The sequence below is a fragment of the Hordeum vulgare genome, chromosome 4H (assembly GCF_904849725.1).
Source record: "Hordeum vulgare subsp. vulgare chromosome 4H, MorexV3_pseudomolecules_assembly, whole genome shotgun sequence".
In the NCBI taxonomy this organism is placed as follows: Eukaryota; Viridiplantae; Streptophyta; class Magnoliopsida; order Poales; family Poaceae; genus Hordeum; species Hordeum vulgare.
Genome location: NC_058521.1, coordinates 59,948,479 through 59,974,143, shown reverse-complemented (window position 1 = coordinate 59,974,143; position 25,665 = coordinate 59,948,479). Strand labels below are relative to the sequence as shown.

Here is a 25,665-nt window from a genome sequence, read left to right as displayed (position 1 = left end):
TATGTATTGTGATTATTTAGTGCACAGCTACTGGAGCATAAACACTTCCTCTGTTTCTCATTACACCGTCTATGTAAGTTTGAACCTTGAAGCAAGAAATTAGGAAGCCTGGGCTCATAACACATTGAATTTCAACATATGGAAAGTAAATGGAGGTGAAGGTGTTCTTGACATGTGCAGTTCTGCGTCTAAAGCAGCCCTGATTTTCGCACTACTTCGCCACCGAATGCAAGAAATCTTTCTTGGTACCTTGGTCTTTGAGAATCAGAAGGATCCTTTTTGAATTTCCATTTATTCATATGGAATCTGTTCTACCTTTGCCTTGATTTTTTTTATTTATAATTCGGCATATTCCAACTGTTTACCTCCATTCAGCCTCGACGTAGTTAAACGTGTGCCTGAGCCCATGGAATGTGGCAGCGAGCTGAGTCTTTTACCCTTAGTTTAAAACCAGATGGTGCCGGCGTGAGCCCATTTTTCTGTAAAGCTCACCCTTGTTTAAAACCAGAGAGCTCGAAGCAAACAAGATGAACACTGAAAACAAGAAAGTTGCCAAGATCAGCGATACTCCCTCCCCAGGAGTATAGGGCATGCGCGTAGTTTTAGACCGTTAATTTAACTACTTAAATATGTATTATATGTAATAAATAATATACCATTAAATTCATGGAGGGATGTAGTTTCTAAATATGTAACTTGTATCGCATATAATATATACTCTCTCCGTCCGAGAATACTTGTCCTAAAAATGAATATATTGAATGTATCTATAACTAAAATAAGTCTAGATTCATCCATTCCTAGGACAAGTATTTCCGAACGGAAGGAGTATTTAGTTAGTTAAATTGACAACCTAAAACTACGCGCATGCCCTATACACTTGAACGGAGGTAGTACCAAAGATCACACCCTCCTTGAATGAATCAACAGATTTTTTATTTCTTTTTGAACAAGGCAGGGCACCAAATGGTGCCAATTTCGTTCAGCTCCAAAGCATAGTACATCAGAAGGTACAAAGGCCTGAAGAAGAGAGAAGGAAAAGAAAGCTCCAAAGCATAGTACATCAGAAGGTACAAAGGCCTGAAGAAGAGAGAAGGAAAAGAAAGCACGGCCAATGCCTTTGAGCTGAAGAGAGGATACAAGAGGAGGGTGTGATCAACCTGATGATCTACAGATCCAGATAAACCTAAGGCAGGAGCAGTATACAGAGAGTATAAAGGTAAGGAAGAAGCCAACATCATCAGAAGAATTAAGAGAAAGAACAAGCCGGTGTTGCATCAGATCAAAACCACCACCCCTGACTTCCTCCAAAGATGCTAATCAACAGATTTAGAGGACGGCTTGAATACAAGACAAGACAGACACATAAAACAAGCACCCGTAAATAAGACCAGAATCCACTGGAGAGATGCAACATGCGACGCTTATTCTAGGGTTAGGACACTTTCGGCAATACAAGACATACTTGAACAAGCTCCCTCCCATGTTAAAAGGCTAACTATTCTACACCCATGAAACTAAAACCATAGGAGAGAATACAGAAACATGATACAAGATTTACAGGACTACTCTGCTGCGACAACTATATACAGGCGGTAGGCACACAACACAAGTGCAAAGAATTAGTTGGCTGGCCGGCCATCAACATACAGCCCTAAACCTCTACTAATTATACACAAGCTAATGGAACCAGCCGATGCCCAGCCCAGAGACGAGACATGACAGTGGCGCTCTAGCACTATTCCAACAAGGCTAACACTACTGTGGTGGCATCTGCCCTCTCCGCCGATGTTGTGCCATCCTTTCATCAGCCTTCTTCCTATCAGCATACATCGGCAGGGAAATTATCTCATCGATCTCTTTTAGAAGCTTGTCTTCGGTTATATTATCTGTGATGCTCCTCATTACCTGCACATAACACAATGATACTGTCAGAGGATTATAGTAATTCAAAATCTAGCAAGGTGATGATTTCTTTTTCATGGAAAAGGAAACAGTTATAGCAAACCAAAGAGGAAATCAAAATTTGCCTAATTAAAAAAATCACAATAATGATAACAAGCTGAGGAGATAAACCTGAAAGAGCATCTACCCCGCACAAGAATAATAAATTATTTCAGGGGCCAGATTCTATTTAGCTTCTACTCCCTCCGCCCGGAATTACTTGTCACAAAAATGGTCCGGACGGAGGGAGCATAAGTCTGTTAAGAGCATCTTCACTCGCCCCCCCCCCCCCCAAACAGCCCCCCAGAGCGCCTTTTTTAGTGCCGATGGTGAAAAATCGGCCCAGTCGTGCCCCCAACACCTCGTTTAGTGCCAGTTTGGGCCAAAATAACAATCAGCGAACCCGAGCCAAACCCAGCCCCCTGGGGGGCGCCTGGGAGCGTCGGTCGAAGCGAAAAGCCGAGTGGGTTCGCGCTGTCTATTCAGCCTATTCCTGCCGTTTTCTCCCCCTTTCTCCTCCATTTCCCCTCAGGACCAACGTCGCCACGAAGAAGAGGAACACCGATCTGGCGTTCTTGATGAGGGTAGACACGTCGACGATGGACGAGCAGGTGAAGGCGTGGTACCTCGTGGAGCGCGGCCTCATCTTAAATCAGATGCTCGCGTCGACGTCAACCACAGCGGCAACACCAATGGTGACGCCCAGCCCGAGCGCAGAAACCACGCCAATGATGAGCTCGACTACGCCGATGAAAAACCCGACCCCGGCCAGTCCCGTGGCAAAGGAGCCACACAACTCCGAGTCGGCCGTTTGATTCGTTTCATCCCTACTGTCCCTCCTTTTGATCACCGAACTATTGGGTGTGCTTGATCTCGCCGAACCATGTTGATCGCCGACTTGTGGCATGATGATCACCGAACTCGTGGCGTCTTTCTGGCAGCGGGAAAGATAAATTTTAAAAAGTTGGTGTTTGGGGGCTGGGGGCCGAAACCTGGGGGCTGAAAACTCGCTCGCCCCCAGGGCGAAAAAAGCATTGGCGCAATGCCAAAAAGGCATTCGCCGGGGTGCGCTAAGGGCCAAACGGCTAGAGATGCTCTAAGAGATTCAACTATGGACTACATACAAAGCAAAATGAATGAATCTATACTCTAAAGTATGTATATATACATCCGTATGTACTTCCTCCGTTCCTAAATATAAGACCTTTTAGAGATTGTACTATTAACTACATACGGATGTACATAGACATATTTTAGAGTATAGATTCACTCATTTTGCTCCGTATGTAGTCTTCTAGTGAAATCCCTAAAAGGTCTTATATTTTGGAACGGAGGGAGTAGTTCATAGTGCAATCCCTAGAAAGACTTATATTTAGGAACGGAGGGAGTATGTATAAATAAATATTTTAATTTTAGCACACATCAATTATTTTAAATGATATAGATATATCTTTTTGTATTAAAAGAACCATGATCATATCCAGGCGCACAGTATGTAAATTCAAACACAGATAAGGGTAGAGAAACCTTGCGATATGTGTTGATATCATTAGGAGTCGATTTATCAAATCTAACGCGCATGCAGAACCAACACTGCCTTTCCTTATTCCAAGAGCACTCAATGATCCTCCCAGAGATAGATGATGGATCTTCATTATCTGCATAATTTCAAAAAAGAAACATAAATATACAACAAATAAATAAACCTCATCAGCTAGACCATGAATAGTGGAAACTACTCAATTCTAGCATAACAATAAAAGGAGGCGAGAAGAGCAAATATGCTCCTAGAATACAATGATTTACTGAGAAGTCTGCAGGTCATTCAGCTATAGATGTGGTGCTATACATGGCTGAAGGATAATATCATCGGCAATTTTTAATTCGTGGGAAAAATTATTAGAGAGATTGCAGGCTCCCTACAAATTGGCTCCAAACCCATCTAGTATGCGCAAAGAGTACAATGATGACCTAACAAGATAAATAAGTTATCATATTCAGAATTGCATGGGAAAATATACAAACTTGTTTATGAGAAACACGCTGTCAAGTGTGAAAAAATAAAACGAACATAAAATTTGCAGGAAGACTTACTTGGAAATATCATCCGAGAACCATCCATGAGTTTCTTTTTGCCTCTCTCGTAAAGAAAAACGAGCTGGCGATTATCATTGCCAACCTGCACAATTAGGTATGACGAAATAAACCCCACTACCAAAAGAAACAACAAAACCCTTTAAAGCAATAATACTGGAAACAATGGTCATACAAACCTCAAACAAAAAGTCGACTGAATTCATTTCAGGGTATTTCCACTTAAGAAGACCTTCATGGGTGCGAGTTACATAAGGATCATCCCAGCCCTGATGAACAAGCACAAATAAAGGTGTTAGCCAATACAAACAGAGCGCAGAATAAACTACTCCCAACCATGATAAGAATCGCCAATAACAGAAGAAAGTGTAGTCACGTTATTCATGTACGGTCAAAGGAAGCTCAATAAATACAGATAGTCAATATGCATTCCCCTAAAAAGGCCGGTGTTGTTTGTTCCTAACGTGGATAAATTATTGCTAAAATGGACTACTCATGCATGTGAAGAGCACATGTATTACAGCAATGGACCCACAGGAGAAAGTGACAATGGGCTCCAAGGGAGAAAGCTCTAGCCCTCTCCCTGTGCCACCCTCTCTCATCTAAAGTTTTCTTGAAGCTCTCTCTTCCCCTCCCTCTGCAGCTCTCTCTCTCTCTCTCTCGTCTAAGGTCTTCCTGAAGCTATCTTCCGCATCTCGATCTGTCCCTCTTCCTCTACTCCCTCACTTAAGATCTTCTTGCAAGTCAATGCATGATCTCACACTGCTCTCAAGCACAAAGAGACACTAAACCCCGCGGTTACCCAGTAGTGCTAGCACACATCATGGCAGACTAAGCACAAAACAGGAAACATCTCTAGGGAACCTTTGGAAGAGCAAAAAATTAACATATCTTGAACAGAAGCATAACAAGAGTAACACCAAAAACATGACCCTTGGTGCAAGGTGAACTAAACGGCCAATGGAAACAAACAACAGAAATTTGCGCACAACAGCTCAATTGCTAAAATTAATTCATATTGCTACAAAACTTTTACTCTGTAGATTGATTAGCACATTTTCTGCCTTCAAGAATCTCACAAGACTACTTGTGTTCCTGACGAATAATATAGTCAGCGGCAAACTGAAATAAACAGCAGCTCAACAGACAGGTTTGCATCATATGCTACGAGTCTATACTGTTCTCAAGAAGGCCACATAACTTCTATGTATATAACCAGGATCCACTTCATGCTTCCAACTCAAACTGACATGTAAATTCAGGCAGTGCCACAGCCAAATAATGTTAAGTTGCAATTCAGAAAATAAAATGGGAGATTAAAATTGAAGTAATAGACTAGAGTTCAAATACTTAGAAGTCCCGGTAGTTTCCAAAAATCAGGGAGACTGAAATATCAATAATTTTCTCTTCTGATAGTAGTAGAAAATCCAAGATTATGTTACAAATGTAGTTTCATAAGATGTTTTATGAAAACAAATATAAACGTGTAGTTCACCATTATTAGCTTGCTTTCTTGCTTAAGCATCTATACATTGTATCAACTTGCACTGGGATTTCAACTTTCAAGTTTCCAGTACAGTCACCAAAAGAAGACCAACATACCTGAAATATCAGGCCATCAGCATCATGGCAAAGTGATGGGATAAACTCCTTCAGTACCCTTTTTGCTGTATGCAGAAGCCAGAAATCCTTTCTCCGGGCCTGGTATAGCACCCAAACATAAGAAATGTACTTCAACTCATCAAAATGGAACATTAAAATGTAGCAGGTCCGAATCCAATTACCGAAAATAGCTCCATATCATATTTGTACATTGGATTGCCCTTAGTACCACTCTCAAACAGTTTTCTCTCATTATAGCGTGGCCGGATTATTTCATCTTCAATTAATCTCCACCTTTCAGAGAAAGGCAACTGCATACAAAAATACTATGAAATTAAAACTATACTAAGACCAAACACTAATTTGCACCGATAATGTCTAACTGTAAATAAAACCTACCACAAAAGTAACTCATAGTGGTAAGATGATATGATAGACATAGTAAATACAAACTTTGATATTTACTTTCATAAAGTATACAGCAATAAAATATGATGGCTAGTTGGTAACACAAAGGAACACTGTGATTACTATTTCCATAAACATGTGCAGCAACAAGAAATTTTGTAGTCGCTCAAAATAACAGAGGATAGACTGCAGCAGTGATCTAAGCAAAGCATTAATAATAGACGAAGAGGCTGACTTCCAGGTAATAAATCAACAAAGGGTGCTCAATATTCCTTCAATGGAAGGAAACTAACGATAGATACCTTTGTCTTGGACACTGAATCAAGTGCCATCAGATCATATGCCAAGTACCTCCTCTTCAATCCTGAATCAGGTACTGTATCTATAATCATTTCCCCGTCAATCAATGTCATATCATGTGGACCCTTCAGTTGGCAAAGAAATAAGGTTAGATATGTAAACAGAAATGTACTACGGTGGATTCTCCTGCATCAGAAGGAGAACGTTACTTCATTCAGGTTCCTATGGGGAAAGCGCATCTGAACTCTTCTAAAGCAAAAATTCCGATCAATCAAGAAACAACCATCCCTCATTATAAGCATCATATATCGGGTTCCATCAGCTTTCCATGTAGCATAATAGTATCGCTGTCTAAGTAGCTGCAGATTATCACTGCAATCAGCAAAGGAGAAGGCATTAGAGAAAGGGACACATAAGGGACAAGGAGATAAACCAATATCAATAATGGTCCATTCAGAACAATGGAATTTTGCAGAACCTTGCCTGTTCACCTACCATCTAAGTAACTATTGTTTTCTTAAAGCTAGCTGTTGCCACCACCCACTAAGTATTAGCTTGTAGGCTTAAATCAGAACAAACGAGCACCTTTTCATGTTAACACTAGGACAAGCTTCACGAACATTTACAGGGCCTTGCTTCATGAACACCTTAAGGTTAGCTGTTAAAACCAATTACTAATCTTAGTATTGCTAGCAAAGATACACACCCAATGCACTTTTTGTCAACTATACAAGTCTCACAAAAATATAACACCTCCTGATTTAGAACTCCTTTTCTTAATTTCTTGAAACTTAGTGAATTTTTTTGTTGACACTGTTTGTTTTGAGATTGGTTACCACATACACCATGTAGTAACTGTTAGGAAAGCAACTTATCTATATTGAAGGCCCAAGGGGCATATATATATTACACATGACTTGAGGTGCAAGGAAAGTAAACATAGACTAATAAGGACTCCTAGACTAATACTAATAGACTAATAATGACTCCTAGACTAATACTAATACTTCTAACACCCCCCCCCCCCCCTCAAATGCAAAGCGTATGCAATAGCATTGCATTTGAAGAAGTGTAATACTAAAAAAAATGATAATCCAAATTCGCGTCTTGAGAGTGTCGTCGTAGCATGAAGAGTCTTCAAAACTTGTCGAGTCGCCGAAGGAGATAACTAAGAGATGGCACATCAGAGGTAGACGCCGCATCACTTGAAGATACAAGATAAGTACCAAGAAAGATGGGTTGTCAAAAGAAGATGGCACATCAAGAGAATAAAGCATTGCGCGGAAAATCATAGTCCACGACAACCATCGGCGAAAGAAGCTCGGCGGATAAGACACGATGGACGTAGACCGACAATGCAAAAGAAGTCCAGAAAATCCTATAGAAAACAACAAGGACAAATAGGCCACAAAAGTTGCATAGAAAGGATCAGGACCAAAGAAAGGCTGACGGACAAAGGTATGGTGGTCTCGCATGGCATGAGAAAACACAAAATATCAACGGATTTGGTGGACGCAGCGGAAAAAATAGAAAACTAGAAAACAACTAGCGAGAAGAGCATGCAACACCAGACAAGGTGCATGAGCATGCAACACCGAACAAAGGGGGAAACAACCAAATTGGAGCACCCGGCACATGAGGACGTAGCAATAATAGCAGCAAGCACACACACGTTGGGTGGAGGGCAGCAGCCACGTGCTAGGAGAAAGAGCTCACGAAGCAGCAAGCATGTAGGCAAGCAACACATGATAGCAGCAGGAGAGTTGCACCGATGAGCGGCAGCCCAAACAGCAAAACAGCAGCACGCAGACAAGCATGCAGCAGCAGCCAGCGTAGCAGAGGCAGCGACGGCCAAGAGGAGCACCACGTAGTAGCAGGAGTAGCACCGCGTAGCAGCAGGAACTGCTGCCCATGCCGAAGGCAGATGCATGAGCAGTGCAGCAAAGGGCAGCTGAATGACAGTAGATGGAGCAGCATGCCAGTAGCAGCAGAACGCAGCAGTTGAAGGAAGAGCCACACGCGGGGCATCCCGATCTGGCGCAGCAGTGAGGAAACGCGGGACGGAGTACATCCTGCTGGGAGAATCTGCAGCGCCACCACCGCAGCACGAGACCTGCAAGATCCAGGCGGCGGGATCTGGTGGCTGGAGGCGACGGCGGCTGGATCCAGCGGGATGAGGCGGCGGCTCACGGCTGGTCCCGTGGTGCGATCTGACGCGGATGGCGGCAGCAGACGGCCTGGGACGAGGAGCACCGAGGCGGAGGCGCGCGGCGGCCTCCTCCGAGGCCGGGGTGAAGGCAAGCGTCAGGGACGGCACGGCGTCGTCCGGCCCGTCGAACGGGAGGAACCCGACCGAGGGGACGAAGATCCCCGACATCCGGCGAGGGGCGGCCGCGTGCGCCACGGAAGAGCGGGGACGCGAGCCGGCGCTCCCAGGACGGGAGGAGATCGAGCGGGGAGGCCCGGTTGGAGATCGATCGGGGAGGGCAGCGCGAGACGGCCAGAGGACGATGGCGGCATCGCGAAATTGGATCTGCACGAGTTGCGCGTGCTAAAAAATTAACCTAAGCTCTAATACCATGTTAGAAAAGCAACTTATCTATATTGAAGGCCCAAGGGGCATATATATATATATATATATATATATATATATATATATATATATATTACACATGACTTGAGGTGCAAGGAAAATAAACATACACTAATAAGGACTCTTAGACTAATACTAATAGACTAATAAGGACTCCTAGACTAATACTAATACTTCCTAACAATAACTTAGTGCAGTTTTAATAATACTAGAAAAACAGTATGGCAACCATAACACTTTATGACAAATATTTCATGTGGAGCGGCAAACAAGGTCAGTAGTCATAGCGTCATGACTAAGGAATAAGGAATAAGGAAAAGATTGCGGTGAGATTAATCATAATTTCCAAAGAGAGGTTGCAAAGTTTACTTAGTATGGTGTAATTAAGGGATTAACTGTACAATTACGACATAATTTTCAGATCTATCAACTTTTTTTTAGACATCATATTAGATTGGGTCGCTAAGATGGTATTATGCATCGACCCTAACTAGTACTCCTGTGTAAGTATAGCTAGATTTGACTTAACTGTGAAAGAATCATCACTAATACTCCCTCCATCACGGTTTAGAAGGCATAGTTAAACTTGCGTGCGTTTTCAAAATAGACAAGGTTTAAGGCGCGAAAGCAAGTACTCCTATTAATTAGTACTAGTACTACTCATGCATGCGGCCTCCCAATTTGCGGCTCACGCATTAGTATTAGTATTTTCTCAGTTGATTAGGCGCATTAGCATCTACACCTGCTACATCTCACAACCAATCGGTGACTACCTTGGTCCCAGAGATTTTCTAAGCGTGCCTTCTAAACCGTGACGGAGGGAGTATATGAAAATGGGGACAAGCTATATGGATGATACATAGAAGAAGTACTCCAATTTCAGAATCAGGATAGCATGCGTGTGTCAGAGATTCTTGAAAAGATAGGGTTTCAACACAACGAACGAGTGTATTTACTCAACAGATGCTGATTTGCATTTTAAGATAATGCCTTGCAAGAGAAATTTAAGAGACAAACAGAAGATGGTAGAATAATTTATTCAACATTACAAATAATATAAGGAATAGAGTTTACCGCTGGTTACCTGTTAAGAGAGACTGGGTGTGATCCTGGAAATTGTGCATGCCCTCTCGCCTATAACCAAAGAAAGGATGTAAGAAATATAACTTCTTTTGCAGCTACACATACATAAAATTGCAGAAACAAAATAATTTACAAAGAACTGCAACATGGAAGTGTCAAATGGAAGTATAAGTAGTTATAAACAGGCAGAAGACACAGAAAACACACTATAATAGCATGTTCCACCCATGCGGCCATGCCATATACGTAATATGTGTATGCACTTTGAATGTTCATATTGAAAATGCCATAACCGATTTCAGGACTCCAGTTTGATGACAGAAAATCACATTATTTACATATTATTTCACATAGCTTAGTAAAATACTCCCTCTGTTCCTAAATATAAGTCTTTTTAGAGTTTCCATTAGGAAACTACATACGCGTGTATATAGACATACATTAGAGTGTCGATTCATTCATTTTGCTCCGTATGTACCCCCCTAATGAAATCTCTAAAAAGACTTATATTTAGGAACGGAGGGAGTAGTTAATATGTAGGTGCACACCATGTCGAACCATCACATCATGTGAAATGAGCAAATACTTGCATAAATACTTCCCATTATATTTTATTCATAAGCTCTACGGTACTTGACATACAGCACATTTGAGCTTTTCTCCCTCCATCCCAAAATATAAGGTGTGAGCGTTTCCCAAGCAATTAGATTTCAACTTCGTATCATGTAATCCACGTATAGTTAGACTATTCGCTGGTTAGTTAAATGTGCAAAACATGCGCACCTTCTATTCTGGGATGGGGGGAGTATTCTACAAATAGCAATATAGGGGTTTGATGTTATCCTCAGTCTCATATTAATCCACACAAAAATGCTAGTTGAGCACGACTATTTTTTTTTTACTTACAGAGGGGAGTTCAAGCAAACGATAGCATACAATCCGCAGAGCCTCTTGCTGATCAAAAGGTACAGCGTCTCCCAGCACATCATCATTAGTGATGACTTTCTCCTCTACCTCATTCTGCAAGATACAAGAGGATGTATCAAGAACAAGAAAACAATAAATAAGTTATCAGACAGATAATGTTGCTTGAAAATGAACAAACATGATCCATGATATTGTTGACTCCATCTGTAATGTTCAGAAGTAAAATTCAAATATTCAAGTAGACGGTGCGAAGAAATAGAAGTTACATAGCAGTTTGTATTCCAACAATCGAAAAAAGATCAAGGGGTACAAGGAAGCAGCCTACAATTACTTGGAATCGTTTTACCTAGAAGGGAAAAATACATACATGTACTGGTGAAACATCACCATTGTCATCATCGTCATCTAGCTTAGCTTCACCATTTAGATCGAGATCAGAAGGCCTCTTCCATTCAGGTGTTGAAGGGCATGTTACAATTATATTCTCAGGAACCTCGTGATAAAATGAATACAATGCTTCAATGTAGTCCCTCTTATATATACCAGGAGGTCGCCTTTGAGCAAAAATACGTATTGCCTAGGGAGAAAATTGATGTCAAGACAAATAGTAGAACTATGTTGAAAGAAACACTCGGTGTCTTGTTCTCCTACCTCAGCAACACAAGAGATGCGTGTACGCATGAGGTAATGAATAATCATGAAACCTGTACGATTATGACCATGGGTACAGTGAACTAGAATATACTTGGGAGCCTTTGTATGCTTTTGTCGTTCAAGATACATCATCACCTGAAAATAGCAAAATACTTCATAAATAGCTTATGATGAGCTTTTTATGTAGATATGGTCAACCTACAAGCAGATCGATTAACTCTACAGCGGGAGAAGCTAACCACATGGAATTGAAGAGTGTCTAATAAGAAAACAAGAAAGTCACCACAGCCAAAAAAAGGTGAAGATCCATATGCATGTGATATATCATCAAATTTGTTTTCCGACGTATTGTCATACAAAAAAAGAGGTGAACATGCAAGTACTATGCACCATACCAATGAACTGAAAAAACAAATTAATGGTACACAAGATATGAAAATATGATAAATGAAAAAGGGCTAGATACTCGAATGAGCAACGTGGTGTAAATTAGCACATGAAAAACTGCTATGTGTTCACATAGCACACACCATGATAATTATCGACCAATCCACAAACAAGTGGCTTGTCACTCAAGCTAAGGTGCCATTGATAACTACCTCACAGTTTAAAGCATCATGTGAAAGATACGAAGTGGGGAAACAATTGGGGTCAAAAGGAGATGCCAAATTAGATATCAAGAATTAAGCATCAGACTGAATAAACACACACCATCCAGAATAATATATACTGACAATGTAAATATCTGTATCAAAAATATTGTTGTTGTTACCTCATAGACAAATGTGTTAACAGATTCATTATCTGGTACAGCATCTCTTCCCTTGCAAGGAATCTAAAAATGAAAATGTTTAGGAAGGAATTCTTCAAAATAAAAGATGTGTTTAAGCTAAGCTCCCTCACCTTCAGATGCTTAGTACCTTGCTTTGTCCACTCTGCTGATGAGTAATATCGAGAAGTATTAGTCAGATCAATCACCAGACCTATCTGAAAAAGGAAGAAATACAACTTAATACAGAAACAAAATTATCTATTGATAACAAGTGGCTAACTAGGAATACATTCATACAGAAGGAAGGGGCGCCAATGGTATCAAGTATAAACCCTTAATAACAAAAAGAGATGGTTAATTAAATAAACATGTTCTAAGAGCACTTAAAATTGGCAAAAAAAATCTGTGTGAATAGCTGATATGACCGGCGTGCAGTATAGCCGGAGGAGGCCCACGGCAGTTAGGTCCAATGGCGCAGGCAGTTACGTGCCTGGCCCAACTTATCGTTATTTTTATTAGCACTTAAGGGATTATATAAACCCATGTAAAGACTCATTTTGATATTAAGAAGTAGCAATCATAATTGCTCGGCTTCTGCCGGGAAACTTCTCCCTAGCCGCCCATGCGACTCTTCTCCCTCGCGCGATCACGGCGCTGGGGCGCCGTCGCCCGCGCCTCCAGCCTCGCCAACCCTCCTTCCACCCCTATAACCTAAGGCCAGGCCCTGGTAGGAGCCCTGCTCCTATCAATCTGGCATCAGTTGTCTCGGGTGCGATCATGTCCACTAATCAGCCCACCGTCACCCTTCCGCCGCCCGTCACCACCACGCCGCCAGCCTTGTCGGGGCCGATCGCATCTGTCGCCACCGGAGGAGATGATGGTTGCACTCCGGGAGCTCGGGCAGGCGGTTGCGGGCATCCGCACCTTCCTCTCGAGACCCTATGCCCTGCAGTCGCCCGGCTCTTTCGCCCCCACCATGGCGCCCCAGCAGCAGCTGCCGCCGCCAACCTTCCCAATCGCTCCTCACTCCCATGGGTCACCGGCCGTCGGCTTGGGGGCGGCGTCACCAGGTCCGGTTTCCCCTGTTGCCAGCCTGGCTCGCCGGGTCCCTCGGGCCGGTCTACACGACGGCCTCGGGCCAACCGTACTTGCCGCCGCCCACGACGTCACACCAGGCCATGCAGTACGGCGGCCCCTCCAGTGCCACCGGCCCATACGACGGCGTGGACGGACCACTCTTCCACGGCAACACCCTGATGCCTGCCTAATCGGCTCCGTTGTCCTCGTTGTTCAGCACGGAGGGCGCGCACCCGCCCACCATCCACGCCCAACCGCCGCCGAGATTCTCCAAGCTCCGCCACCTACGACGAAACCATAGACCCTCTAAACTAGCTCAATCAATGTGACCAGTTTTTCAGGGGGCAACGCACGCTTACGTCCGACCGCACCTAGATCGCCTCGTATCACCTCCGGGGAGCAGCTCATACATGGTACTACACCCTCGAGCAGGACGAAGGCGGCATGCCACCATGGGAGTGCTTCCGCGAGCTACCTTTTGCGCTTCGGGCCGCCGGTCCGCGGGACCGGCTGGCGGAACTTGGGCACCTGCCTTTCCTCTCCATGGTGCAAGACTTCGCCGACCGCTTTCAGGCGCTGGCGTGCCATGCCACCGACGTCTCGGCCCGCCAACATGCCGAATTCTTCGTGGGCGGTTTGCCGGACCACATCCGCGTGGACGTGGAGATGCATGGGCCCTAGGACCTCCACACGGCCATGTACTATGCTCGAGCTTTCGAGCACCGCTCGATGGCCATGCAGCAGGCGCCCACGTCCCGGGCCACTCGTCCGGCTCCCCGGCCGACACCCCCTACACCAGCACGGCCTCCTCAGGCCCCCGCTACACCCAACGCCGTGGGCATGGCGCGCCCGTTCCATCAACTCACACCGGCCGAGCAAGTCAAGCGCCGCCGTCGGGGGTTGTGCTACAACTTCGACGAGCCCTACGTTTCGGTCCACGTCTGCCCGCGACTCTTCTACCTGGAGGTTGCGGACTACATCGAGGAGGACGCCGCCGCCGCTCCGCTTGACGCCGAGGCCGCCCCGGGGGCTGCTCACGCCTTCATGGTCTCCCTCCATGCTCTCGCTGGTATACGGACGAAGAAGACAATGCTGCTGCCGGTGACGATCAATGGCGAGCGCCTCCTAGCCCTGATGGATACAGGCTCCACCCATAACTTCCAGTCAAAGTCCACCATGTGCCGCCTAGCGCTCCAACCGGCTGGCAGGGAGCAGCTTCGGATTACCATAGCGAACAGTGATCGCCTCCACTGCCAGGGCATCGCCGACAGGTTCCCCTCATCATCGACGGCGAGCACTTCGCCATCACGTGCGTCGGCATCGACTTGGGCTGCTTTGACGTCATCCTTGGCGTCGATTTTCTGTGGACCCTGGGTCCCATACTTTGGGATTTCGACGCCCTGGTGATGATATTCTGGTGCATGGGTCGCCGCATACGGTGGCAGGGCGTCGGGCGCGCTCCCCCAGCAAGCCCCCAACCCCAGCTGACGGCGACCTCCATCGACCCCGCGCAACCCTTGTTGGATCGCCTGTTGCAGCACCATTGCGACCTCTTCGACGAGCCACAGGGACTTCCACCAGTCCGGGACTACGATCACCACATTCACCTGCTGTCGGGTACACCATCCGTCGTCGTGCGACCGTACCGCTACCCCCAGCTACAGAAGGACGACTGGAGCGGCAGTGCCCAGCCATGCTCGCCCAGGGCATCATCAGGCCTACCACCTCACCGTTCTCGACGCCGGTGCTCCTCGTTTGCAAGACCGACGACTCGTGGCGGTTCTGCATTGATTACTGTGCTCTTAACATCAAGACGTCCAAGGACAAATTTCCCATACCTGTCATCGAGGAACTCCTGGACGAGCTACACGGGGCCTGCTTCTTCACCAAGCTCGACCTCCGCTCCGGTTACCACCAGGTGCGGATGCACCTGGACGACGTCGCGAAGACAGCCTTTCGCACTCATCATGGCCACTTTGAGTTCTTGGTGATGCTCTTCGGCCTCGCCAATGCCCCGACGACATTCCAGGCCCTGATGAACGACGTCCTCCGCCCCTACTTACGACGGTTTGTGCTCGTTTTCTTCGATGACATCCTTATCTACAACTCGTCCTGGGCGGAGCACTTGCAGCACGTCACCATCGTCCTCAACGAGCTTCAGGCGCACCATTTGTACCTCAAGCGTTCAAAGTGCTAGTTCGGCACACCGTCCGTCGCGTATCTCGGTCATGTCATCTCGACGGAGGGAGTCGCCATGGATGCTGACAAGGTCGCTGCTGTCGCGACCTGGCCGACGCCGCACTCGCCTCGGGCCTTCCACGGGTTCCTGGAACTCATGAGCTACTACCAAACATTCATCCGGGAGTTCGGGCTCATCGCGGCACCACTCACGCGTTTGTTGTGCCGCGACGCCTTCGCCTAGGACACAGACGCGGCCGAGGCATTCTAGACACTTAAGCAGGCGCTTACTACGGGACCGGTCCTCCAGACGCGTGACTTTGACAAGCTGTTCACGATGGACTGCGACGCCTCGGGCATGGGGTTTGGTGCCGTCCTTCATCAAGGCGCGGGACCTCTCGCTTTCTTCAACCGGCCTTTCGCCTCGCGCCATCACAAACTCGCGGCCTACGAGAGGGAGCTCATTGGCTTGGTGCAGGCGGTGCGCCACTGGCGGACGCATCTATGGGGGCGGCCGTTCCTTATTCGCACGGATCACTACAGCCTCAAGTTCCTGTTGGACCAGCGCTTGTCCACCGTTCTGCAGCACTAGTGGATCAGCAAGCTCTTCGGGTTCGACTTCACCGTCGAGTATCGGCAGGGTCGCCTCAACACCGCGGCGGACGCGCTGTCCCACCGTGACACCGACCACAACACGGGTGTCATCAACACCGTGGGGGCTGCCTTCTGCACCCGCTCGGGGCCCTCATTTGCCTTCATCGACGACATCCTCCGCGACACGGCAATCGTTGCGGATGCGCGGCGCCTTCGTCAGTAGCTCGAGAAGGGTGAGTGCCAGAGTCATGGAGCCTGGGCGACGGCTTGCTCCTCCACGGGTGGCGCCTCTTTGTGCCGGATCACGGCGATCTGCGCCACCAGACCGTTCTCCTGGCTCACTCGGCCGAACACGAGGGGGTGAGGAAGACCCTTCACCGCCTCCGAGCCGATTTTTTCATACCCGGCAACCGGGCGCTAGTGCGAGATTGGGTGCGGTCCTACGTGACTTGCCAGCGCAACAAGACGGAGACACTGCAGCCGGCGGGACTGCTACGGCCTCTTGAGGTGCCCTCTCAGGTTTGGACCAACATATCCATGGATTTTATCGAGGGTCTTCCAAAGGTGGGCGGCAAGTCCATCATTCTCACCATCGTCGACCGTCCATCATTCTCACCGTCGCCGACCGATTATCCAAGTACGCACACTTCATCGCGCTTGGCCGCCCCTACACCACCACCACCGTCGCGCGTGCCTTCTTCGATGGCATAGTATGCCTCCACGGTTTTCCCTCCTCGATCGTCAGCGACCGCGACCCGGTGTTCACCGGCCATGTCTGGCGTGATCTTTTCCGGATGGCGGGCGTCAAGTTGCGGCTGAGCACGACGTTCCACCAGCAGACCGTCGGCCAATCTGAAGTGGTCAACAAGGTGATTGCTATGTACTTACGATGTGTTACAGGTGATCGTCCGCGTGCCTGGGTGGACTAGCTGGCTTGGGCGGAGTACTGCTACAACACCTCCTACCACTCCGCCCAGTGTGCCATGCCGTCCGAGGTGGTCTACGGTCGTCCCCCACCACCCATTCTCCCGTGTCAACCGGGGACGGCTCGGGCTGACGCGGCAAGCGATCTTCTATGCACCAGGGATTAGATCCTTGCCGAGGTGCGCTAGCATCTTCTCCAAGCCCAGGAACTATCCAAGACATACTACGATGCCCACCATCGCGAGGCGGAGTTTGCGATGGGTGATTGGGTGTGGTTGCGGCTTCTCACCACACCACGCAGTCACTGGACCCGCGGGCCAAGCGTAAGCTCGGTCCTCGCTGCGTCGGACCATTTCCTGTGTTGGAGCGCATCGACAACGCTGCCTGCCGACTTCAGCTGCCGCCGGGCGCCCGCATCCACGACGTCTTCCATGTGGGGCTGTTGAAGCCCTACCGCGGCGAAATGTCGGCGGACGCGCCGGCTCTTCCGCCCAACGCCGACGAGCGTCTTCCTATTCCGGAGAGGGTGTTGAAGGCCCAGCAGAGCCGCGGTGTTTGGCGATTGTTGATCAAGTGGCAAGGCCTTTCGGAGGAGGACGCCACTTGGGAGCAACTCGAGGAGTTCCGTCGGCATTTTCCCAACTTCCAGCTCGAGGACAAGCTGTTTGCGCAGGCGGGGAGAGTTGTTACGACCGCGTGTATTATAGCCGGAGGAGGCCGATGGGCGCGGGCAGTTAGGTCCAATGGCGCGGCACTTACGGGCCTGGCCCAACTTGTAAAGACTCATTTTGATATTAAGAAGTAGCAATCATAATTGCTCGGCTTCTGCCGGGAACCCTAAACCCTAGCCGCCCATGCGACTCTTCTCCCTCGCGCGATCACGGCGCCCCGACGCCATCGCCCGCGCCTCCAGCATCGCCAACCCTCCTTCCACCCCTATAACCGAAGGCCACGCTCTGGTAGGAGCCCTGCTCCTATCAATAGCCCATTTTGCATATAAATAAGTACAACATGCCGAGATATAACACATATGGTACACACTGTAGAAATTATCAAGCAAACAATACTTACTTCGCGGCCAGCTTTTCTTTGCTTGTTTACTGCTTGTTTGGAAGAATATCTTTTGCCAGGAGGAACTGATTCATTGAATGTTTCATCAAGAGGAACTTTGGAGGGTATGATTTTATCTATTGGCTCACCAAATGCAGGACAACCCAACCAGCCTGAAATCACACCATGAAAATACAAATACTAAAAACCCATTTATCCAAAATATACCATAAATAGAAATTGCCGAAGTGAAAGAGAGAACAGAAGGTAAAAAATATATATAGTTATCAACAATTAGAAGAGCTCATTAGAAAACAATTTGACTTATTCATACCCTCAGGTGCCTCTTTAATCCGGCCTCTACCAACTTTGATTGGAGGTGCATAATCATTCCTTATCTGCTGAGGGTGTTGCATTGAGCCTTCATCCTGGTGCTCTCTCTTCAATTTCCTCCGCCTCTCTTCACGCTCCTAGTAACAACAGCAGAATTTGCATAAAAATGATAGAGCTAGCAACACCAGATAAAACCGGTTTGCATGCTTGCTGGCAAGAAAACAAAAATTGGGCGGTTATTGTTTTTGCATGGCAAATTTAAGTGGAAAATGAATTTACACATATGAACCAACTTTGCTGTAAAAACACAACCCCCACAAAAATGGATATTTCGTTATGAACCTGATGCAAAGAAAAACTAAAATTTGTATCAAGTCGCAATGTACACATACATATCAAATTATCAATGATAACCATCGCTCCTTCAGTAATTTTCTTCAGCTAACAATGTTAACCTAGCACACATGTCTAATAAGACATAGTTTATCTCTCAATTATAACTAAGCAGACACAATTAGCTTAGTACATGTACAAATACACAATGAGCAATTCACAGCAAATGGAAAAGTATAACCAGAACGAGTATTGCATACCCTTCAGTAATTTTCCTCAGCTAACAATATTAACCTAGCACACATGTCTAGTAGGACATAGTTTATCTTTCAATTATAACTAAGCATACACAATTAGCTTAGTCCATGTACAAATACACAATGAGCAATTTGCAGCAAATGGAAAACTATAACCAGAACAAGTATTGCATACCCTTCGCAATGTTGCAACAGCAGACTCAACATGTTCCTCCTCATGCGCATAATCAGCCTCACCAGGTAGTTCTTCATAAGGTTGCTCATCCTCTTCTTCAGGCAATGGTGATGCGTTCAAATCCATAGAGAATGTCATTCAACATCCACTACATATATCCTTCAGATCGAGTTGAGACATACACCTAATAACAAACACATTTCAGCTTTTCAGAAGTCAATAGTTAATTAGAAAAAAATTACAGTAAATGGCATTCAAATCACTAGTGAAAAGACAATCAACTTTGAGATATGACAGCACAGCAAGCTAAAAAAAGAGCAAATAAAACGGGTAGTTCGAAACTACGTGCAAGCTAAAAGACTAAGGAAGAAGAAACAGTTTTCTAGAGCTTCATTCGCAGACAAAGCATTCTTAGAAACACAATGAATCCTACGGAGGGTTTCATTCTTATAAATAACACAGATAAGAATACACATCACATGGCTATTACCATAACGACTGCCTGGTCCCGGTAAATTTTAACCTGCTATCTCTCCAACGTAAAGCAGGTGATGCTTCCGTTTATAGATTAACCTGATGCATAAACAAAAACAGAAACCCCAGACAGGAATACGAGTATAGATAGTGCGGGACATGGAACATAATAAAATAATTGTCGCAACGCAAAACCACTTAGAACATGCACAAAGCCACAAACATAGTTCATAAGTTCTTCTTTTAGCACAAAAAAAGATTAGGAGATAGTTCTCGTTCGAGCATTAAATATTTTTCCTGCGACAACAACAATTAACCTGAAACTCCACCTATGTTGTCTCAACATAGCCTGTCCCAAGCCCGGGTAAAGGAGGAGGATTGTGATAGACTTGGCGAGCCAACGTCAAAACTCAGCCACTCTTATGGAGATGAAACCCGAAAGATTTTCGTTGGGGCGTAACCCTCTCAGCGACGCGCCACATCGGAACCCGGGTGTGGTGGGAAATGGGCAAGGGCCGGGCCGTCACCCCCCAGGTGGCGCGCCGTATCGTGATCTAGATACGGTGGCAAGTTAGCGAGGATCGGGTCGTCGCATCCTTAGTGGCGAGCTACATCGGCGCACGGTTGTAGTGGAAAATGAGCAAGGGTCTTCGCATTTGACTCGACGAGTGCGAAGGGTAAGGAAGCTAGCCGAGCCTACGAGGATTCACTTAGGTAGCTGGAACGTAGGGTCTCTGACAGGTAAGCTTCGGGAGGTAGTTGATACAGCGGTGAGGAGAGGCATTGATATCCTTTGCGTCCAAGAGACCAAATGGAGGGGACAAAAGGCGAAGGAGGTGGAGGGCACCGGCTTCAAGCTATGGTACACGGGGACGGTTGCAAACAAAAATGGAGTAGGCATCTTGATCAGCAAGAGCCTGTATGGAGTGGTAGACGTAAGAGACGTGGGGACTGGATTATCCTGATCAAGCTGGTAGTTGGGGACTTAGTTCTCAACGTTATCAACGTGTATGCCCCGCAAGTAGGCCACAATGAGAACACCAAGAGGGAGTTCTGGGAAGGCCTGGAGGACATGGTTAGGAGTGTATCGATTGGCGAGAGGCCCTTCATAGGAGGAGACCTCAATGGCCACGTGGGCACACCTAACACAGGTTCTGAAGGGGTGCATGGGGGATTTGGCTATGGCATCAGGTATCGCATGGGGGATTTGGCTATGGCATCAGGAATCAAGGAGAAGATGTCGCTAGCCTACGACATGATCATAGTTAACACCCTCTTTAAGAAGAGAGAATCACATCTAGTGACTTACAGTAGTGGGCAACACTTTAGCCAGATTGATTTCATCCTCTCGAGAAGAGAAGACAAGCGTGCATGCCTAGACTGTAAGGTGATACCTGGAGAGAGTGTTGTCCCTCAGCATAAGCTTGTGGTTGCTAACTTCCGCTTTCGGATTCGTGCCCAGCGGGACAAGCATGCCAAAGTCACTAGAACGAAGTGGTGGAAGCTCAAGGGGGACGTAGCTCAGGCATTCAAGGAGAGTCGTTAAGGAGGGCTCTTGGGAGGAAGGAGGTGATGCAGACAACGTGTGGATGAAGATGGCGACTTGCATTCGTAAGGTGGCCACATAGGAGTTTGGAGTGTCCAGGGGAAGTAGAAGAGAAACTAAAGATACCTGGTGGTGGAACGATGATGTCCCGAAGGCAATCAAGGAGAAGAAAGATTGTTTTCGACGCCTATATCTGGATAGGAGTGCAGACAACATAGAGAAGTGCAAGATGGCAAAGAAGGCCGCAAAGTGAGCTGTGAGTGAAGCAAGGGGTCGAGCGTATGAGGACCTCTACCAACGGTTAGACACAAAGGAAAGCGAAAGGGACATCTATAAGATGGCCAAGATCCGAGAGAGGAAGACAAGGGATGTTGACCAAATCAAGCGCATCAAGGACGGAGCAGATCAACTCCTGGTGAAGAACGGGGAGATTAAGCATAGATGGAGAGAGTACTTCGACAAGTTGTTCAATGGGGAGAGTGAGAGCTCCGCCATTGATCTGGACGACTCCTTTGATGAGACTAGCAGGTGCTTTGTGCGGCGAATCTAGGAGTCGGACGTCAAGGAGGCTTTGAAGAGGATGAAAGGAAGCAAGGCGATGGGCCCTGATTGTATCCCCATTGAGGTGTGGAGAGGCCTCGGGGACGTAGCAATAGTATGGCTAACCAAACTTTTCAACCTCATTTTTCGGGAAAACAAGATGCCAGAAGAATGGAGACGGAGTATATTAGTACCAATCTTCAAGAACAAGAGGGATGTTCAGAGTTGTACTAATTACCGTGGAATTAAACTGATGAGCCATACAATGAAGCTATGGGAGAGAGTCATTGAGCACCGCTTAAGAAGAATGACAAGTGTGACCAAAAATCAGTTTGATTTCATGCGTGGGAGGTCGACCATGGAAGCCATTTTCTTGGTACGACAACTTATGGAGAGATATAGGGAGCAAAAGAAGGACCTGCATATGGTGTTCATTGACTTGTAGAAGGCCTATGGCAAGATACCACGGAATGTTATGTGGTGGGCCTTGGAGAAACACAAAGTCCCAGGAAAGTACATTACCCTCATCAAGGACATGTACGATAATGTTGTGACAAGTGTTCGAACAAGTGATGGCGACACTGATGACTTCCCGATTAAGATAGGACTGCATCAGGGGTCAGCTTTGAGCCCTTGTCTTTTTGCCTTGGTGATGGATGAGGTCACAAGGAATATACAAGGAGATATCCCATGGTGTATGCTCTTTGCGGACGATGTGGTGCTAGTCGATGATAGTCGAACGGGGGTCAACGGCAAGTTGGAGTTATGGAGGCAAACCTTGGAATCGAAAGGTTTTAGACTTAGTAGGACTAAAACCGAGTACATGAGTTGCGCTTTCAGTACTACAATGCACGAGGAGGAGGAGGAGGAGGTTGGCCTTGATGGTCAGGTGATGCCTCAGAAGGACACCTTTCGATATTTGGGGTCAATGTTGCAGAAGGATGGGGATATCGATGAAGATGTGAACCATCAAATTAAAGTCAAATGGATGAAGTGGCCCCAAGCTTCTGGCATTCTCTCTGACAAGAGGGTGCAACAAAAGCTAAAAGGCAAGTTCCATAGGACGACGGTTCGACCCGCAATGTTATATGGCGCTGAGTGTTGCCGACTAAAAGGCGACGTGTGCAACAGTTAGGTGTGATGGAGATGTGCATGTTGAGATGGATGTGCGGCCACACAAGGAAGGACCGAATCCGGAATGATAATATACGAGATGAGTTGGGGTAGCGCCAATTGAAGAGAAGCTTGTCCAACATCGTCTGAGATGGTTTGGGCATATTCAGCGCAGGCCTTCAGAAGCCCCAGTGCATAGTGGACGGCTAAAGCATGCGGATAATGTCAAAAGTGGTCGGGGTAGACCGAACTTGACATGGGAAGAGTTTGTAAAAAGATATCCGAAGGATTGGAGCACCACCAAAGAACTAGCCATGGACAGGGGTGCATGAAAGCTTGTTATCCATGTGCCAGAACCATGAGTTGGTCGCGAGATCTTATGGGTTTCACCTCTAGCCTTGTTGTTGTTGTTGTTGTTGTAACAACAATTAACCTGACTAGTTGTACCATAAATATAGGTTTCAATTATTACAATATGAAACCTTGATCTTCTTTCTGGCTTATTGGTTCATTTGGTATTTTTGCTTGCTTATTTTGAATGCTTAATGTTTTCCGAATTTGAATACCATTTATTTTTTTCTTAGAACTTGAATGTGACAAATATTTCATGGCCCATTCATCACTCTCACCTACCCTTAGACAGCCTGTGCCAAAAGCACACCTCTCGTACTTCTCCCCCTCCTTCCCTTGTCCTCTTGACATTGGCTGATGGGCCAAATATCTCCCTTAAGTCTAACCTCTCTCATTTCAGAATTCTGATTTAAGGAGCTCAGAAATGCTGACAATCTTAAAGTTGGTCAAAAATCCTAAACAGAACTCATCATCGCATTTTGTAAGGCATGAAAAAACTTCTAACCTTTCCTATATTGTTAGACAGGATTTGCCTCTGGTACTCAGTGTGGGTGTGTTTTTTTACACATGACAGGGCAAGCAACTTATCGACAATGTTCTAATTTCTGATCGCTAATCATAGTAGCGCTAGAGAAGCCTGCATGCTGAAGGGCCAGATTACAGAGGAGCACAAACCGCGTGCAGGAGGCGTGCAGTGAGGCTACGATTCAGCTATTGGCAGAGGATGTGATCTCCCAATTATGAAGGAAATTAGTGATGGCATGTTGGTCCAGCGAGCGAGGGATTAGTAGGTCTTTTATGGCGTTAATTACCGCCCAGAAGAGAATAACGGCTAATAAAAAGAGACAGGAATACCATTGAATGAAAGGCGTTGGCTACTTATTAGATCGGAGTCTCCGCAGAAAATAGAGGAAACAAACTATTAAAGATGGCCACTATTCGTTAGGAGTGAAGATGAATTAATCTATCAGGTTAGCATTGTATCACACATTTAAGAAGCAGAATTAATCCAATACCAAGTTTTCGGATGTGAACACGCACAGTAAAAAGGACAGTCCCAGCGCACAGTACTAAGAAGAAGAAAATTCATCACCACAGAAATATAGAAGGGACTTGTAATGCATGCACGAACAAGCGATATGCATAGACAAGAAAAGAAGACAATCCAGGTCAAAACAGAGCATGCTGATGCTCGCAGCAACAGTGCATACCAGCGAATTACTCCGACCCCTCTCTCACATCTTCTACCATCAAATCGAAACAACCATCAAATCAAACACCCAAAAGTTTGCCACAATCCAGTGTTTCTCGACGCCATTGCTCCTTCCAGGCAATATAATGTTCTCGAATTGGGAAGCTAGCTGGGCTTCATGGTTACAGGTGGCGAACACGCATGAGAAAACACAAGAACAAAACCACACCGTTCCGAACCCACCGTCCAGGCCCCACACCCTCCCCGTGCGAGGCGGCAGCGAGTGCACGGCTAGCCTATAGGGTTCGCGGCTCGCGAGGCCTGGCCGAATCAGCAAATTGCCCGCGCCCCGCGCACGGAGCAACCGACCGCGGGCAAAGCTAACCACCGCACCGCGAGCTAACCATGGAGGCGCACCGCGCCGAGCGAACGGGGGCCCAGGGGAGGGGAGAAATGAGCTAAGCGTACCTCACGCGCGACGGCTGAGGCGGGGGCCGAGACGCCGAGCGTCCCGCCGGGCAGAGCAGCGGAGGGCGGTGCCCGCACCGGCGAGCACCGCGGGGCGGAAGAGAAGGGGGGGATTGGGGGAAGGGTTTAGGGGAGAGCAAAGGATCTGCGGGTTAGGGTTTGGGTTTGGGAGCAGCCATGCGAAGAGGGGCCCCAAACCGGTTCGAACCGAGTCGAGAGGAAGGGGAACGCGGCGGTGAGTTGCGGCCGAGGCGAGGCGTGCGGGGGACCTTTATCAGCGTGGGCTCGGCGTACCACATATGCTCGCGTGCACGCGGCCACCCGGGCGCTTTGCACTGGTAGAGCCGTGTGGCGCACGGCGGGCCTTTCCGCGCCGCTGCTCACAAGCGGTGTACAGCCAAGCCACTGAACTGGAGACTATGGAGCGAGACTTTGCCTGTATTACTTTTACTACATGACCCCTCGAAGAAACTTTAGTTCTTCCATTGACCCCTCGAAGAAACTATGTCGGCACTTGTCCCGCATTCGTGCTTAACAATCAAGCGTCTTAACTTACTTGTGAAGCCGTCTTATCTAAATGACCGTTCGATCGGTTCCAGTCCACGGCCGTCGATGACGTCGTCAATGTGCACCTCTCTGTCCAGCATGACGGAAAGGCGCGAAATCCATGTTTTTTTTTTTGG

The 25,665-nt window shown here is 46.9% G+C and overlaps 1 protein-coding gene across 2 annotated transcripts; it reads right to left on the bottom strand.

Annotated features, from left to right (window-relative positions):
• Positions 1-1,360: 1,360 nt before the first annotated feature.
• Positions 1,361-25,282, bottom strand: LOC123447875 (mRNA-capping enzyme-like). 2 transcript variants are annotated; one of them, XM_045124582.1, is made up of 18 exons: positions 24,983-25,282; positions 19,299-19,482; positions 18,535-18,670; positions 18,222-18,373; positions 12,509-12,592; positions 12,378-12,440; positions 11,603-11,740; positions 11,319-11,528; positions 10,931-11,044; positions 10,026-10,075; positions 6,558-6,720; positions 6,351-6,473; positions 5,823-5,951; positions 5,641-5,739; positions 4,218-4,307; positions 4,039-4,123; positions 3,472-3,602; positions 1,361-1,908 (listed from the first exon to the last, which is right to left on the bottom strand). In XM_045124582.1, the coding sequence occupies exons 2-18, from the start codon at positions 19,434-19,436 to the stop codon at positions 1,759-1,761; spliced, it is 2,055 nt and encodes a 684-aa protein (XP_044980517.1). In that variant the 5' UTR covers positions 19,437-19,482; positions 24,983-25,282; the 3' UTR covers positions 1,361-1,758. The 2 variants fall into 2 exon arrangements, with proteins under 2 accessions (XP_044980517.1, XP_044980519.1); XM_045124584.1 differs by lacking the exon at positions 24,983-25,282 and adding an exon at positions 19,789-19,893.
• Between the last annotated feature and the right edge of the window lie 383 nt (positions 25,283-25,665).

Bases quoted from the DNA above. Each gene is read 5' to 3' on its own strand.
- LOC123447875 (XM_045124582.1), bottom strand. From the start codon at position 19,436: ATGACATTCTCTATGGATTTGAACGCATCACCATTGCCTGAAGAAGAG. The intron at 10,076-10,930 runs GTAAGTAAAAAA...CTTTGGTTATAG, and splicing joins GTTTGCTTGAACTCCCCTCT to GCGAGAGGGCATGCACAATT. The intron at 1,909-3,471 runs GTTTCTCTACCC...TGTTATGTGCAG, and splicing joins ATATCAACACATATCGCAAG to GTAATGAGGAGCATCACAGA.